Consider the following 18,632-nt stretch of genomic DNA (forward strand, 5'->3'; position numbering starts at 1 on the left):
TCATTAAATGGATCTGAACGAATTTTGGTGAACATAGTCAAAACACTCGAGCCACTTGGATTCATTTAAATCCCACAAAGCACAGAGTAAAAAATTAAATTGTGCACATGCACAGTTGTCATTATTGTAACTGATTAAATAATTTATTCAGAACCAGCTTGTGCTCAGTTTTTTATTGTCATGTGTGAAACAGAAGCAAGTGCTCCACAACATGCCCTTTATTTTTGCAGCAAATTTAGCAAAATTGTGCAATTAATTTGCAATACTTTAATCTTTAAAATACTACAAATATCAAAAGTATATAATACATTTATATTAATACATAATGTAATATAATAATACTGCACTGTAAGTGTTTGGTCTGTGCGAGCCTACTGACAACTGTGTCCCCCCACTTTTAAAATGAGTGCTACACCCCTGAGTCTCAGTCTCCCAGAAACTTAGATTACAGACTCACACCACAGAGCCCAACGAGAACATGAGAAATCAGCAGCACTTTGCAATGCAAAATTATTATTAGAGCTCACAGTGACATCAGCAGGTGAAGAGTGGAAAAATATGATTATTGTGGCAAACATTAATCAGTATATTTTGGTTCTCTCATATTTGTTTTCTTTTTGTAAAAGAATCTTAAAAAGAGATTTAAAAGAGATTCTTATATTCTCGTTGTAAAGGGGAGAAAATTCTGCAGATTTATTTTCAGATTTGATTATGATTTTGTCACTTCATTTTTAAGTCAAAACCTGATACTTCAACAAACTCTGTATGTATAAATGATTTTTAATTGTAATTATAATTGAATGAATATACAGACTGCACAAAACAATGATACAATGTTACAGGATAATACAGCACAAGCAGTGTTTACATACATACTGTATATACTGTATATGTTGTTGTTGTTCTGATGTTTACTCGGTGGCAGACCACTGCTCTCAAACTTTAATGGCAGCATAATGGCTCTCAGCTTCCTGTGCAAAAATCGCTGGAGTGTTTTTAACTTTGCCGTGTCGCTTGAAATGAACACATGAGTACTGAACTTCATCCTGATGTGAACTTTCTCTCTCCTCCAGGTCAGAGGTCTCGGCCAGTGCTGCGACGTTTGAGTTCACAGGGTCAATCTTTAGAAAAACACATTAAATTTCATGTGCACATGTCTGAAAATGACTCCAGTAGTCATGTTTAATTTATACCTCTGTGTTATGCTGCTTTTCTTCAGTTCTTTTGACTTTTCTTCTTCTGTTAAAAAAGTGAAACAGGAAGTGATATAAAGAACATGATGAAAGACTAACTTCATCCACAGAGTTCCACAAATAAATAGCAGAATCAGTAGAGATGACAGCGTTATGATTACAGTTCTCATATTCCACACATCTGATCAAATTAAAGACAAATTAGAAACAAAGAAGTTTTGACACATTAATTCACTCACCAGCCAATATATCTTACAGTTATACATTCATCAAGTACATGTATGTTTGAAATGTATCTGGTGAAAACATGTTCACTCACAGCCGTGTTTGACAATGATGAGTTTCTCTTCAGAAGGGAATGTTTCGAGGTCTTTGAGTGCACAGGAGTATCTGCCTGTATCCTCACTGCTGACAGCGATCAGATTCAGTTTATTACTGGAGTGTTGAAGATTCAAACGTCTCTTGTTCTTGTACCAGATGAAGGTGTGACTGTTGGCAGTCAGTTTTAGAGCGCGGCTGGTGTTACAGGTGAGTGAAATGTTCTGACCTTCAGTCACTGTGTCACGTTCTAAAAAAAGCAAACATATGTGTGTGTCTATACGAATCTGTCACTCACACTGTACACATGAATAGATGTTGTGCTAAAGTATATAGAGACAGATAGATAGACTGTAATCAAATAATACCTGTGACATTTAAAGTGATTCCACATTTATAATCATCATCATCATCATCATCCTCCTCCCTGTCACTCAAGCCATAGTAATATGTGCCAGCATCTGTCTTTTTTAGACCCATAATTAAGACACAGACTTGTGGAATAAGCCTATATTCATATTTGTACCGTGAGTCTGTTTTGAGCTTTGCTGGGGATTTCCATTTGTATAATCTCCAAAACCATGTAAATGTATTCCTTTGCAATACTGTGCAAGGGCAAGACAGGAACACTGTTAATCCCGTAACAGCAAATGCTGGATGAGTTAAATAATTCACAGCACCAATTTGAACAAATAATCCTGAAACACAGTTACATTTCAAGAAGTCAAGTGTCAAGTAACAAATAATATTTTAGTTTCTTAAACTATCACATCTTTTTGACAGCACCAGCTTCATTAAACTTGAGGTTAAACAAAAACAAATAGAAGTAATTTTCCATTAAATACTATTTTTAAGATCAAATGGCTTTATAAATACATTCATTGAAATACATACAGTATGAAGATTATATAAAGACATCAGTGCTTTCAAGTACAGATGAAAAGCCACTGTAAGTGAATATTTTATTCTTGCTGGGTTCATGGCAGTTTCACTTTATTTACTTATTTATTCTGTTAAGCCTGATTCTGGAATAATTCCTTGTGAAAGCAAACTTGACATTAAGAACGTTTTAATACAAAAGCTGGTTATAAACTCAATGCAGGTACCAAAAATTTAAATAAAAATCTAAATGCAAAACTCACAGAAATGCACAGGAAATTTAAGAGGAACAACTGATTTTGCAATGATCAAACATGCCAGCCTGTATTTTAAAAGTCATGTGATCTTAAGATACAAACACACAAACTTAGTATGTCTGTAGACCACACACACACACACACACACACACACACACACACACACACACACACACACACATTAATTGATATCATGGCGCCATCTGCAGGTGAAGAGTGGAATTAAAGACTAATGTTCTCAGGCCACTTCATTCCAAGCTTTGAGATAAAAATTTTAATATATATATATATATATATATATAAATTGTATCTATATTAACTATCTATCTATCTATCTATCTATCTATCTATATATATATATATATATATATATATATATATATATATATACATATATAAAACATTTTAATATTTTTAATCAATAAATGTATATTGGCATAAAAAACATAAAAAAAATAAAACATTTCCCAAAACCTTGACTGAGATGGATATTTAATGTTTTCAATTTTTTATGCACATTTCTATATTATTTTGACTGTTCTTCAATGTAAATGTCAGTCTTGCTACAGACAGCTGTCAGTAGAAGGAAGAACAATGAATCTGTGAAAAATTAAGTTAAATGGGCTGTACCAGTGGCGTAGCCAAAGGTGGGCCAGGGTGGGCCTGGGCCTACTCAGAATATTACAGATTATTCTTTGACTTCAAATATATATTTATTAAATCATTAAAAATTTTTTTTCAAAAATGCATAAATTCTGATTTCTGAAAGTGTGAAAGAACTGTTTGATGCCCTGCTTCACTGTTGATAAGGAACATTTGGTAACAAAAAAACTGGGTGAAAACTTGGCCCATCAATTTTTATTGAGGCCCACCCAAAAGTAATTTACAGGCTATGCCCTTTGGGCTGTACATGAATAAATAAAAATCTGCATGTTTTATCAAAATAAATCAATATTCAAAAATAAAAAAAATAATAAAAAAGATATATTAGTTAATGCACTTGTTTTTGATTTTCACTACCATCAAAATGACTTTGCTGTTTTATTTAATTTAAATTTTATTTTATGCTATACTGTCCCACTACTGATCAGCACGGGGGATTTGACCTGCTCCGTTCCCGACCTGGGCTGGTTCTCCCCTCTTTAGACGACCTGCTCATCCCGATCTCCCTCAGGATCACCATATCGTACCGAACTTAGCGCAGACACCCGATCAAAGTCTAGTACAGTCCAGAACCCCTGAACTCAAGGGCGTAGATTTGGCTTGAACATTGAGGGGGTTGCAGCGTGAAGCATTTACTTGTTTCCATTAATCATGATATAAATATTAAGGGGGTTGAACTTATTTATTTTGATTACCTCCCCCCATCCCCCCTGGAATCTACGCCCCTGCCTGAACTCAAGCAATCTGCCAGTCTCAGTCTCCCAGAAACTTAGATTACAGACTCACACCACAGAGCCCAACCAGACCAGGAGAAATCAGCAGCACATTTCAATGTGACATGATTTGATTAAAAAATGCACTTAACTATGGAGGGAGGAAAAAGATCTACTTTGTATGTAAAAAAAAAAATAAATCACAGAAAACTTAAATAAATTAATGATGTCATTTTATTGAACAAATTCAATTTAATGTTTAAAACATTTTTACTAACATCAAAAGACTCAAGAATGTTATAAGATGTAAAAGAGTGAGTCTCTAGGTGAGTCAAGCTGAAGTACGTGGTCATGAATGCCGACATTCTTTCATTAAAAAAAAAAAAAACATTTTTTAACATTAGCAAACATAATATTTATGGCAAGCCAACTGATCTTTAAATATTCCCAGCGTTACTCAACATAATTGCATTTTTACTAGTAATAATTCCAGTTACAGAGCTCGGCAATTAAAAATCTTTAATGTAATTCTTTACCAATAAAAATTCAATTAGAGAGCTCTCTAACTGGAACTCTTACTATTAAACATTAAATTAGAGAGCTCTTTAATGGGAACTCTTACTAGTAAACATTCAATTAGAGAGCTCTCTAACTGGAACTCTTACTATTAAACATTAAATTAGAGAGCTCTTTAATGGGAACTCTTACTAGTAAACATTAAATTAGAGAGCTCTCTAACTGGAACTCTTACTATTAAACATTAAATTAGAGAGCTCTTTAATGGGAACTCTTACTAGTAAACATTAAATTAGAGAGCTCTTTAATGGGAACTCTTACTAGTAAACATTAAATTAGAGATCTCTTTAATAGGAACTCTTACTAGTAAACATTAAATTAGAGAGCTCTCTAACTGGAACTCTTACTAGTAAACATTAAATTAGAGATCTCTTTAATGGGAACTCTTACTAGTAAACATTAAATTAGAGATCTCTTTAATGGGAACTCTTACTATTAAACATTAATTTAGAGAGCTCTTTAATGGGAACTCTTACTAGTAAACATTAAATTAGAGAGCTCTTTAATGGGAACTCTTACTAGTAAACATTAAATTAGAGAGCTCTTTAATGGGAACTCTTACTAGTAAACATTAAATTAGAGAGCTCTTTAAAGGGAATTCTTACTAGTAAACATTAAATTAGAGAGCTCTCTAACTGGAACTCTTACCAGTAAACATTAAATTAGAGATCTCTTTAATGGGAACTCTTACTAGTAAACATTAAATTAGAGATCTCTTTAATGGGAACTCTTACTAGTAAACATTAAATTAGAGAGCTCTTTAATGGGAACTCTTACTAGTAAACATTAAATTAGAGAGCTCTTTAATGGGAACTCTTACTAGTAAACATTAAATTAGAGAGCTCTTTAATGGGAACTCTTACTAGTAAACATTAAATTAGAGAGCTCTTTAATGGGAACTCTTACTAGTAAACATTAAATTAGAGAGCTCTTTAATGGGAACTCTTACTATTAATCATTAAATTAGAGAGCTCTTTAATGAGAATTCTTACTAGTAAACATTAAATTAGAAAGCTCTTTAAAGGGAACTCTTACTAGTAAACATTAAATTAGAGAGCTCTTTAATGGGAACTCTTACTAGTAAACATTAAATTAGAGAGCTCTTTAATGGGAACTCTTACTAGTAAACATTAAATTAGAGAGCTCTTTAATGGGAACTCTTACTAGTAAACATTAAATTAGAGAGCTCTTTAATGGGAACTCTTACTATTAATCATTAAATTAGAGAGCTCTTTAATGGGAACTCTTACTATTAATCATTAAATTAGAGCTCTCTAATGGGAACTCTTACTATTAAACATTAAATTAGAGAGCTCTCTAATGGGAACTCTTACTATTAAACATTAAATTAGAGAGCTCTCTAATGGGAACTCTTATTAGTAAACATTAAATTAGAGAGCTCTTTAATGGGAACTCTTACTAGTAAACATTAAATTAGAGAGCTCTTTAATGGGAACTCTTACTAGTAAACATTAAATTAGAGATCTCTTTAATGGGAACACTTACTAGTAAACATTAAATTAGAGATTTCTTTAAAGGGAACTCTTACTAGTAAACATTAAATTAGAGAGCTCTTTAATGAGAACTCTTACTAGTAAACATTAAATTAGAGATTTCTTTAAAGGGAACTCTTACTAGTAAACATTAAATTAGAGAGCTCTTTAATGGGAACTCTTACTAGTAAACATTAAATTAGAGAGCTCTTTAATGAGAACTCTTACTAGTAAACATTAAATTAGAGATTTCTTTAAAGGGAACTCTTACTAGTAAACATTAAATTAGAGATCTCTTTAATGGGAACTCTTACTAGTAAACATTAAATTAGAGAGCTCTTTAATGAGAACTCTTACTAGTAAACATTAAATTAGAGATTTCTTTAAAGGGAACTCTTACTAGTAAACATTAAATTAGAGATTTCTTTAAAGGGAACTCTTACTAGTAAACATTAAATTAGAGATCTCTTTAATGGGAACTCTTACTAGTAAACATTAAATTAGAGAGCTCTTTAATGAGAACTCTTACTAGTAAACATTAAATTAGAGATCTCTTTAATGGGAACTCTTACTAGTAAACATTAAATTAGAGAGCTCTTTAATGAGAACTCTTACTAGTAAACATTAAATTAGAGATTTCTTTAAAGGGAACTCTTACTAGTAAACATTAAATTAGAGATCTCTTTAATGGGAACTCTTACTAGTAAACATTAAATTAGAGAGCTCTTTAATGAGAACTCTTACTAGTAAACATTAAATTAGAGATTTCTTTAAAGGGAACTCTTACTAGTAAACATTAAATTAGAGATCTCTTTAATGGGAACTCTTACTAGTAAACATTAAATTATGATGAGGGACACTGGGAACATTAAAAGATAATTTGGCTTTCCATATAACATTTATTCCTGTGATTTTGAATAAAACCTAAACCGGTCAACATGTGGCGCTGGTGTCAAATGCATTCAAATGTTGTTTGATGATGTCCGGATCGGTTCAGTTTGAGATGAAACATCAGAGCTCAACTCACAAACTGCATTCAACACTTTGATTGAAAGATTGTCCACATCATCCATGACACAAAAGCTTGAAAACAGACTGATTCATTGACTATTCATGACATATTTGTGAAATTTTGTGTAGATTCTTTTCATTCACTTCGTTCCCTTTTCGCTGAAAAAGGCAGAGGAACCAGCGGCTGTTATCAACATTTAGAAACTGGATATTTAATTTGGTTTCAGGACAGGTTATTTTTTTGGAGAATAACTTGGCGTGATGGTGGAAATGGTAGATTCTCGAGTGCATTATGGAGTTTTATCAGGAGAAAACATATCTGCAGAACATCATGATGAAGATCACACAATGAAAGATGAAGAGTTTGAGTTTCTGGAGTTAATACTGACCGGTGGGTCACCCTGGGGTTTTACTCTGAGAGGAGGGCTGGAGTATCATGAACCACTGCTCGTTACAAAGGTATTTCACTTAAGATTACTTAGAGTTTGACAAACGTATGTTAAAACTGGAAATACTGATTATGAGATGGATCCACAAACAGAAAAGTATGAAAAAGTACCATGGTACAACCATTTTTCTGGAGACTGTACTATGGTAATACCATGTTTTTGTACATTTGCCATGGTAGTATCATGTTATTCTTTGAAGTACCTTAAAGTATCAAGTCTGCATGAATATGGTAATCATTCATTAACATTACTATAACATCACTGCACCATGATACTGCTACAGTACTTTTGAAATACTGGATGGGTTTGTTGTGGTTAGTAACCGGTTGCATTTACTTTGTGTAAATCTAAATGTGAAAACACAAAAATTACCATGTTATTAGCGGGTGTTGTGGAAGAAGTTTAAATGTTTGTAATGGTAATTATTTGGTTAACAGCTTGATGCTTTTGATATTAAGTTTCTTTAATCATATTATTTTTCTGTTTTACTAAACACCTACTGTATGTACTGTACCTTCTCACTTAAAGGGATAGTTTACTCAAAATTAAAAATTCTCTCATCATTTACTCACCCTCATGCCATCCCAGATGTTTTTGACTTATTTTCTTCTGCAGAACACAAATGAAGATTTTTAGAATAATATTTCAGTTCTGTTGGTCCATACAATGCAAATGAATGGTGACCAGAACTTTGAAGCTCCAAAAAGCACATAAAGGCAGCACAGAAGTACTCCATAAGACTCCAGTTGTTTAATCCATGTCTTCAGAAGTGATATGATAGGTGTGGGTGAGAAACAGATCAATATTTTTTTACTATCAATCCCCACCTTTAAGCAGCCCCAACCAGTAGGTGGCTGAATGTAAATGTGTGAAAGTGTCGATTTTCTGTAAAAAAGAAAAAATAAAAGAAGAAAAAACGGGACTTAAATATTGATCTGCATCTCACCCACACCTATCATATCTCTTCTGAAGACATGGATTAAACCACTGGAGTTGTATGGAGTACTTTTATGCTGCCTTTATGTGATTTTTTGGACCTTCAAAGTTCTGGTCACCATTCACTTGCATTGTATGGACCTACAGAGCTGAAATATTCTTCTAAAAATCTTCATTTGTGTTCTGCAGAAGAAAAAAGGTCACACACATCTGGGATGGCATGAGGGTGAGTTAATGATGAGAGAATTTTCATTTTTGGATGAACTATCCCTTTAACTCTGTTTGGTTTGAAAACATAATCTTATCAGCACATCCTGTAAAATTCACTTTCTAGAACTGACACTCTGAGATATGCCTGTGAAAGCAGTCTGTTGGAGTGGAGATGTTTTGACATCTGTCTGCTGAAGTGAACATATCTCTGTCTTCATCCTATGGGAGACGTGGTCAGGATATTGCTAGGAGCAGATAGCTGCTCTCTATAGACTTTTGACAGATCCTTTGCCTATTTGAGTGTCCAGGTTCAGTTTAGTTTGAATTACAAGAAACTCTGGGTGAATTTGCTGTATGTAAGGGGGAAAACATTTATTATGTTGCTTTAAGTTTTAATATATTTTTAATATGCAACACAGAAATGCTGGTAATTTAATTTGTAATAAATATTTGTTTTAATTTTAGAAAAATGCAAAACAGATTTTCGATATGGAGAGTTTTTGTAGTTTCTATAGGTGCAGGCAGTGCCAGGAGCCTCAGAGGAATGTGTATGATTTGTGGGGCTCAAAACATAATGAACTGCCCCGTCAGTGAGCCATGAATTCTTTAAAGAGTGTTCATGAGGTGCTGAAGGGTAAAATGGATTAAAATGTACATCTTTTTAAGGCATCCTTTCTCTCGTTTTGCACACACACACACACACACACACACACACACACAAAAACATACAAAGGATCAAATCACACATGATCACACGGGAAGTCAGCATGTTTCCAAGAGTACCCTAGGATCAACCACATTACAGCGACTCACTGCCAAGCGCCATCTCCCATCAGACATTTTTGCCTTCCCTTGGGGTGCAATCAGAAGCTTGTTTTGTCAGCATTGTGTGAGACCCAGGTTCACATCCCACACTGAAACCAGGAAGCAATCGCATTTACCTATTCAGTGACGAGCACGATTTAGATGTTGCATTTTTTCCTCTAACTTTACATTTTAGTCCACTGATGATTAGGTTTAGGTTTGGGTTGGGGGCTTCAGTTTAATAAATATGCATTCCTCTTCACAGTTTTACAGCCTGTACAGCTGAAAACAACTTGCTTTTGGCACCCTTCTGTGGACATCACACCCAGAAAATGGAGCTTTATGTGTCCATATGCCCAACAACACTAACCGCTTCGGCCACTGAGGGCAGTGTTTCTCATTTCTTTAAGCACAGACCGATTTCAGCTAAAGAAAAGTCAACCTACGGTTTCCGATTTCACTATGAGATCAGTCTGGCAGCAATGCAACTGTTTGGCCTGCAGCTGTGGCCTTTGGATGTAATTGAATTAAAATGTAATTAAAAATTTAAAATAAATTAATGTAACCGTTTTCTTGTATAATGCTTAAGCAATACTTTCAGCAGAACACAAAGATGTTTTTAAAGCATTTATATTTATTTACATTTTTAATTCTGCAGACTTTTGTCCACCTGTGTCATAGTGTCGAGAAGTGTAATGAACTCCTCAGAACTGCAAAATTGCATTAAAATTTACTGTCAAGTTCAAGTTTCACACGTGTTATCAAAACAAGCTATCATTCGTTGAGTAATTGCACTTTATCCAAAACCAAAACCACGTTTTCTTTTTCCTGAGGCCACATTTCTAAACCACTGAATGTGCACTGCCTACAGCAGAAGGAGAACGGTTGCAATAAACCATCCCTGTAGCTTTTGTCTGAAATTAACTGTCTCTCCTGGAGAATATGGAATGTGACACAAGGTGTCATCTGAAGTTTCACATACTGAATTTTTAACTGCTGTGCTCATGTTTCCTTTTGCCGTATCAGTGGAGGAAACATAGCAGCCTGCTGATGGCAACTGATAGGATGTTATACTGTTTCTTATGTTACTTTCAGAGTAGTTTTACCACAGTGGTCATACAGGTCGAATGATACTTTCATTGTTCATGTTCGGAGCTTTAGTCCCTGCTGTTACTTTTCTTGTTGAGGACTCGTACCATGTCTTCGACTTTGAGTGGCACTTTATTGCCCAGTTATTAGAGGAGATAAAATTATTGCTGAATTTGTACTCTGAACTAAAAAAATAGCTTGAATTTATCTCAGAAACTTTCACACCCTTGCTGAAATTCATAGTTGGTCACCAGAATGTGTTTTGGATGCTGGTTGTGCTGGTATACCAACCAAACTTCTTAACCTGCTTCTCTGTTCAGTAAGCTTTACCCTTTATCAGCTATGGTTTGCTGGTTAATAGCGTGGCAGTGTGCGAACCAGCCCCAGACCAGCACTAAGCATCATAAACCAGCTTGGACCTACATAGATGCTGGTCTTTCTTTTTTGCAAGAACTGTCATCGGAGAAATCAAAAGAGTCATCTTAGTCATCTATCGGTAGGGATGGGAATCACAAGGAATTTAAAGATTCGGGTTCAGATTCTGATTCCTCTTTACAATTTCTGGTTTCTTAACGGTGCCATTTACAATTCTTTTAGTACTTTTGAGAAAGAAATGTGGGAAAATAAGAAATGCAATTCAAATTGGATAAACTGACCTCAGCAGTCTGTTACCAAAATGATGAGAGAATTTCATTATTTAAGAGAACATATTCTTGCAAATGGTGTACGCTATTTAGGATATTGTTTTAAATACTACTAATTATAGCAACACTCATAACGTTTATCTTTAACCACACATTGTTAAATCAGTAAGCATCCAGTAATTTCTCTGAATTTTTGTTTCATTTCTTGTCAACTCAGACATGCAAAATGATTGATTTTGATGATATGTTTTTGATTAACTCAAAAGAACAGGCTGATAAAAGTAATTCTTGCGGCAGGAATCGGACTACACTGGTCGAGCTGAATGTTTCGTGCTGTAGATAAGAAAAAAAGGCCCATAGGAGTCATCTGTTCAAGAATCAGACTTCACACTCATCACACTGAATGTTTGTGCTGTAAATTTAATAGCAGTGTTTCAGTGCAGCTGGGTGGTAGCAGGAAACAGTGTCAGAGTGTTTTAAGCACAGTGTTGCATCCACATCGGTAAAAAAACACACATTTGAGAACTGTTAACAGAACTGAAAGTCATGCAAATAATTTGTTCCCGAATAAGAACCGGTTCTCGGTTCCCAACCCTATCTATTTGTAACATTCCATTTGTGACTAAACAAAACAAAGAAGTATAATGGGATGGGTTTGTTATCGCTGTGGTTTGAAAATATTTTATGTAAGAAATCACTAAATGTATTTATATTTGAAATATATTTTATGATGACTGCAGTTTGGTACTGATCATGTATCATTCCTGAGCAGAACTTCCCTCAAGAACTCCAGTCAGCAGACACAAACCACAAGCATCCTAACATGGAAACTGCCAGGAAAATTATTCCCCACTGTGTTATCATAAATTTGACTCTAAAAAAAAAAAAAAAGGACTTGACAAATAATCTGTCCAGTCATCCAACAATTTTAAACACTTTAAATGTCAGTGTTTCTGCAAATCTGGTAGATGCTCGCTGTCATGCAATCCTTAAAGCCTCATGTCATTCCAAACTTTTGTGTTGATATTTCCTCAAGATCTGTCAAGTTCTAAAGAGGACAAAAAACAAACAAAAAACATCATAAAAATAGTCCATACGACTTGTCATATTGCCAAATTGTCTACGTTTAGGCCTACATGAACACCAGAAAGCCATTTACTGCGAGAAAGCTGCTTAAAGTGATAGTTCACCCAAAAGTGAAAATTCTCTCATCATTTACTCACCCTCATGCCATCCCAGATGTGTATGACTTTCTTTCTTCTGCAGAACACAAATGAAGATTTTTAGAAGAATATTTCAGATCTGTAGGTCCATACAATGCAAGTGAATGGTGGCCAGAACTTTGAAGCTCCAAAAAGCACATAAAGGCAGCATAAAAGTAATCCATAAGACTCCAGTGGTTTAATCTATGTCTTCAGAAGTGATATGATCGGTGTGGGTGAGAAACAGAACACTATTTAAATCCATTTTTACCATAAATTATCCTCCCTGCTCAGTCAATCTCCACATTCACTTTCACATTTTTCTTCTTCTTGTATTTTTGGTGATTCACATTGTTCATGCATACGACCCCTACTGGGCAGAAAGAAGAATTTCTATCAGAAATTAACTTAAATATTGATCTGTTTCTCACCCACACATCTCATATCGCTTCAGAAAATATGGATTTAAGCACTGGCTCAAAATCGGTGTGTGCATTTACATGAGCCATGTTAGCGGCTTTCTCTTTACTCCCGTATACATGCGGCTTGGTCAGTAAGCAGTCATATGTGTTTACATGACCACATAAGCTGCAGTCTTCGGGAGAAACCCATGTGTGTTAAACCTCTTAATCCATTAAACGGCATAAAGAAACTGGCTTTCTCGTTTACATGATGTTTCAGAATGCTGCTTTCTGCAAAAACCCTGGAATGAAATGTTTGCATGTTTAGACAGACAGACCCAATTGTAGTTATTCGCCGCAAATTTTCCCCTCCACTGTAGCTCCCAAAACTCATTCTTCATTCGTCATATTAGAACTCGCTTGTCGCATTTGGCTACAACACATGCAGGAAACTGATGAAGAATTATTTGTTATTTTATTGCATAGATATTCTTCAAAATGACTCCTTTTGTGTTCCACGGAAGAAAGTCAAACAGGTTTGAAATGGTATGAGGTTGTGTAATTAATGAAGACAGAATATGAATTTTTGGACAAACTTTTCCTCTTAGTGTTGATGTGATGTCCTGTTTCAGGCAACATTTTGCTGATGTTAATAGTCCTGAACAGCGGTTTTAAACTATTTATGTGTTTGTTTGCTTGTTTGTTTAGGTGGAAGATGGAAGTCCAGCGGCATTGGGTCGACTGCAGATTGGTGATGAGATTGTCAGCGTGAACTCGCTTCTTCTCAGTGGATACAGACAGGAGGCCATTTGTCTGGTGAAAAGCTCTCATAAGACGCTCTCTCTGGGAATAAAACGGTAGGACATGATTCTCATGCTCACACTGCATGTTGCATCCTTTTCTAATTTAATTTATATTATCAGGGAGCATAACAATTTGAGTGAAAAACTGAATAGAATTTGATACATAAAACTTCTGCAGAAGGGGAACATGAATGAGCAACATTAAAATTGTGCTGGATTTTCAACCCAACCATTCCAGTTTTCCTTAGACATTCCTTTTTTTGTTATGCTGTCATGTTTGTGGCTGATACTGTTGCCAGACCACAGAGTTACAGTCTGCTCTGTGTTTATAGAGCGGATTGTGTTGAATCACAAAGGTGGGTTGGGCTGTGAGGTGTTGAGTTTCTCCTGTTAATTGCCTGTATCCTAACACATGCTGCCCCGTCTGTCTGTAAATGAAAGGTGTTTGAAACTCTAAATATTTTTTAATTGAAAAAGCTTAGAATTATTTTGGAGATGTTATATTTGATCTCACTTGAATGTGTTGTCTGATAGCATGGTATTACAATTTTATTCCCTTTAAGGACAGAATTCAGGGCTGATTTGACACTTTATTAACCTTGACCCAGTGTAAACAAGCATTAAGGAAGAATTAAACTCATATCGGACACAATTGCTCGCTTTTGGCTGAAATTAATAATATTTTTGCCTGTTCTAATAATTGCTACATCATAGTCATAGTCTCCCAGACCAGCATGCCATTCGGTTTCATTCATCTTTCATCTTTTCATATGCCGCCACCCTGCCCAATTCGGTGAACCATTCTTGAAATGGAGCGCCTTTTAACTTCCATCAAGAATGATCTGAATGTCTCCATCCTCCAAATGACATCGCCAGCAGGTAGGTGTGTCTTTTAAACCAAGCCTAAACAATCTCGGGGGAGTCCAGTAGAAACGATGCAAAATCTTAAACTGAATAAGGCATACCCTTGCATCACTAGACATAGTTTTAACATTTTTAAAATTCTTTCCCACTCCCCATCCTCCAATACCAAGTTCAAATCTCTTTCCCATAACCTCTTAAGAGCTATTAAGGCTCCATCACCAAGACTCTGAATCAACGAGGAGTAATACACTGACGGTTCATGCCCCTTTCCAAAGGCTGTGAGCACTATACAAAGAGTGTCTGCAGCTTTAGGGGGTTGTGTACTACCACCAAAAATAGTACAAAGTAAATGGTGCAACTATAATACCTGAAAAACTGAGACCTAGGAATCCCAAACTGCTATATTTTCAAATGATCTCAAAGCTTCATTTTCATAAAGGTCACCAATTTAGCAACACCCCTCTCAATCCATTCTTTCCAGCAAAAGGGGGACTTGTTAATTCATAATTTGGGGTTCAGCTATATTCTTGAGGAAGTATCAGGTAAGTATCAGAATTGAACATACGAGAAACCTTTGTCCATACTGAATGTAATTGTGAAATAATGGGATGCAGTTTTACTTCTCTAGGCTGTTTGATAGAAAGACTTTGCAATGGTGAAATTGGGGCAAGGGCTGCTTGTTCAGTGTTGTACCAGGGTGGGGCTCTCTCAGGTGGAAGAGACCAATGGGCCAAGTGTCTAAGGCTAAAAGCATAGTAATAAAAATAAATTTTTGGGGAGGCCTATCCTTTGTCAATTGGTTTTATAACTTTCTGAACTGTGACCGAGGTTGTTTACCATTCCAAATAAAAGACTTAGGTATTCTATCAAATTGTTTAAAATCAGAAAGACTTCTAGAGGGAGAGACAGTAGTTGATAATTGAATTTGGGGATATGATTAATTTTTACAACATTGACCTTCCCTGCTATAGACAGATGTAGTGAAGCCCATCTATCCACATCACACGAGAACCTTTTTCATTAATGGGTCAAAATTAACTCTAACGAAATCTCTCAAAATTGCTGGAAATAAAATGCCTAAATATTTAATGCCCTGCTTGGGCCATTGAAAGGCGCCATGTTGGAAAGCCATGGCAGGGCAATATGCTGTCAGAGCAAGAGCTTCCGATTTAGACCAATTCACCCTGTATCCTGAAAATTTGGAGAAAGAATGAATAATTCTATGGAAGGTAGGCATATGTCTACTAGAGTTGGGAACAAATAATAATATTTAATCTGTGTAGAGTAGAAGTTTATGCACCACACCTCCTGCTACAATGCCAGGAAAATCATCCTCTTTTCTTATTGTGGCTGCTAATGGTTCCAGGGCAAGACAGAACAATAAAGGGGAGAGAGGACAGCCTTGCTTAGTTTCCCTACCAAGAGAAAAAAAAAAATCTGAACCACATTATATTTATAAAACATCTAATATAATCAGAAGAACTACGACCACGTATAAACCCCACTTGATATACATGTATAATAGATGTAATTACTCTACTTAATCGATTAGCCAGAATTTTAGACAATATTTTAACATCTAACTAAATCAGCAAAATTGGACGATAACTTTTACATTCATTTGGGTCCATACCTTTTTTATGAATGAGACTGATCAGTGCTTGCATCATGGTTGGCGGTAGTTCACCTTTATTTAATGACTCTGTGTAAACTTCTAACAAAAGTGGAGCCAGTTCTGTGACATAAGATCTAAAAAAAATTGCAGCAAAACCATCTGGCCCTGGTGCCAGAGGCTTTAATTACCTCAGCAAACTCCTCCAAAGTAATATCCAGAGAGTTTTTTTTTATTATTATTCATCAATTTAGGAAGTTCTAATGGCTCTATGAAGTTGCTAATATCCTTATCAGTAGAAGAAGATGTGGAACTATAAAGATCAAAATATAAATCTTTAAAGGCTTTATTAATATCTGTGACAGAATAAATATCTTGCATCCAGAAGACTTCACTAAAGGAATGGTGGAAGGAAACTCACCTGTTTTATGTATCTGGCGAGCAGTTTCCCTGCTTCGTCTCCCGACTCAAAGTATGTCTGTCTTGCTCTGAATAACCAAAACTCAACCTTCTGTGACAGAATAGCATTGTACGCATACTTTAGCTGAGTCAACTCTCTAAGACCATTGGATGACATTCAGCGCTTCAGCTTTGTTTCAGCACTTTTAAGACTCTTTTCCAATTCTATGAATTCCTGTGCTTTGATCTTTTTAATGAGTGAGGCATATTGTATGATCCGCCATAAGGACTGCCTTAAACGCCTCCCATGCCACGCCAATGGAGGACACTGAGGACACCAATTGGTTTCTACATAAACATTGACTTCTGTCATTGGTCTGTTTCCTTAAATTTGAATCACTGCCCCCAGTGGCCAAAGCTGGAAGTGTGGTTGAATGTATTAGCACATGTGAGCTCCATTTTCCAGGTGAAATGTCCACAAAGTGGTGCCAAAACGAGTTGTATTTTTAGTTTCAAATGATGTAAAATAGTCAACAGAAATGCCTATTTATTAACTCTACCCTATAACCCAGGGGTGCTCATTACGTCAATCGCAACTGAGTGGTTGATCTCGTTAAAAGGTCAAACGGTAAAGGGAGTAGAGAGAGAAACTACTCAAATAATGAAATTATTGAAGATCACTTTTTATTTCCTCATTGGGGCCCCCACGCGAGTGGATTTCCAAAGCGTAGGATGGCAGGAAAAGACTCGTTCATATTTATTAGAAAAGCTCTACCTGATTAGTTACGATTAGGGGTAGGTTTATAGTTTCTCTGACCAATCAGATAGCACTTGCCTGATAAATATTACTAAGTCGTCCAATCAGGTATAGCTTTCCTCATGAATATAGATGACTCTTCCCCTGCCATCCAACGTTTCGGAAACTCGCCCCCTGCGCACTGTCTGACAGACGACTTCTTTTTGTTTGCGTGTGTGTTGTGAGAGCGCTCACGATAATGTGAATACGGGGCTGTGTGATGATTTCAAAATGCCTGTCTTGGCATGGGATTGATAGAAACACAGTCAGTTACGTACAGTATGTCTGAAGTAAACGTAAACACAAAGACAAAAAAAGCGGATTTGTATCAAAATATTGGATCTGTGCATTCGAAATTGCAATGTAAATGCAGAATGATAGACCTGCCACTGTCTTTATTATTATCAACAATAACAAGGAAGCTCATTCATTCATTGCTCTTGGCTGGATACATTTAGGAGCTTTAAAATAAAATATTAATGTATTATAATCATACAGTGAAGATCTGTGAAGAATGTAAGAATGTTTACTTGAATACTTGATACTGTTGTTCGAAATTCTAAGCACTGTTTCCTGAATTAAAAGTTTTTACACACTAAAACGTTTTTGTTTTAGTGTGTAAACATCTTTTTCTCTAAGTTTTGGCCTTCCGTCCACACTGAGATGGCATTTTTGTCCAGTGAAAACTGAGCTTTTCGAAAACGCTCCCGTCTTCGCGATGTAGTGTGGACTCAACCCAAAACAATCAAGATGGCGACCCATGTTGTAGCGGCGTTGTTGTGCCTGCTATCTACTTTGATAGAGTTGTTAAAGATAAACATTACCTTGTACAAGCTTAACAATGCATTCCTTCAAAGGCGACGGCCCAGGGAGTTTACTCTGAATTGGTGTCCAGCAGTGAAACAAGTGGATAGTTGCATTTCAGACTGTACATGGAACGGTGATTTTTCGCATGCATAGATTTAAACGTTTTCATTTGTTTCAGTCTGGATGAGCAATTTTTTTATACCATTTTTAGCCTCCTTTGTGATCAAGTCTGAAGCTGCCAGTTTCCAGTCAGAAATCACCATGACTTTTGCGAGTAGGTGACATTATTATTTGACAAGTGGAACAAAAGGGGCATCATTATTGTGTTTTGGTGCACGGCTACACGCTATCAAACAAAAGAAGCATGAAGGCCAACTATAGTGTCCTGTTGGGCTTCATATGTTTCAAATGCTGCAGTTTAGGGGCTTTTAAATCTCGCGTTTGCCTCAGACAGCTAGTGGAATGTTGTCACCAGTGGTCTTATGGGAATCTGAAAGTAAGCCGTTGGGACGC

At 35.8% G+C, this 18,632-nt stretch overlaps 2 protein-coding genes across 3 annotated transcripts in view; one reads left to right on the forward strand and one right to left on the reverse strand.

Annotated features, from left to right (window-relative positions):
• Positions 1–935: 935 nt before the first annotated feature.
• On the reverse strand, positions 936–2,246 carry LOC127428038 (uncharacterized). Its single transcript, XM_051676060.1, has 4 exons — positions 1,880–2,246; positions 1,513–1,761; positions 1,289–1,374; positions 936–1,121 (listed from the first exon to the last, which is right to left on the reverse strand). Exons 1-4 carry the CDS (start codon positions 1,989–1,991, stop codon positions 936–938), a joined length of 633 nt encoding a protein of 210 aa, XP_051532020.1. The 5' UTR covers positions 1,992–2,246.
• Positions 2,247–7,136: 4,890 nt separating this feature from the next.
• Positions 7,137–18,632, forward strand: part of LOC127427724 (protein Shroom2-like) — a 35,647-nt gene continuing 24,151 nt past the window's right edge. Inside the window, exons 1-2 of one of the 2 annotated variants that reach the window (XM_051675510.1) lie at positions 7,137–7,562; positions 13,547–13,695. In XM_051675510.1, coding sequence (XP_051531470.1) covers positions 7,365–7,562; positions 13,547–13,695 — 347 coding nt within the window. In that variant the 5' untranslated portion in view covers positions 7,137–7,364. The other variant, XM_051675511.1, reaches the window with a different exon arrangement.

The sequence above is a fragment of the Myxocyprinus asiaticus genome, chromosome 37 (assembly GCF_019703515.2).
Source record: "Myxocyprinus asiaticus isolate MX2 ecotype Aquarium Trade chromosome 37, UBuf_Myxa_2, whole genome shotgun sequence".
In the NCBI taxonomy this organism is placed as follows: Eukaryota; Metazoa; Chordata; class Actinopteri; order Cypriniformes; family Catostomidae; genus Myxocyprinus; species Myxocyprinus asiaticus.

Bases quoted from the DNA above. Each gene is read 5' to 3' on its own strand.
- LOC127428038 (XM_051676060.1), bottom strand. From the start codon at position 1,991: ATGGGTCTAAAAAAGACAGATGCTGGCACATATTACTATGGCTTGAGT. The intron at 1,375-1,512 runs GTGAGTGAACAT...TAATTTGATCAG, and splicing joins CATCATTGTCAAACACGGCT to ATGTGTGGAATATGAGAACT. The intron at 1,122-1,288 runs GTCTTTCATCAT...GTTTTTCTAAAG, and splicing joins GAACTCTGTGGATGAAGTTA to ATTGACCCTGTGAACTCAAA.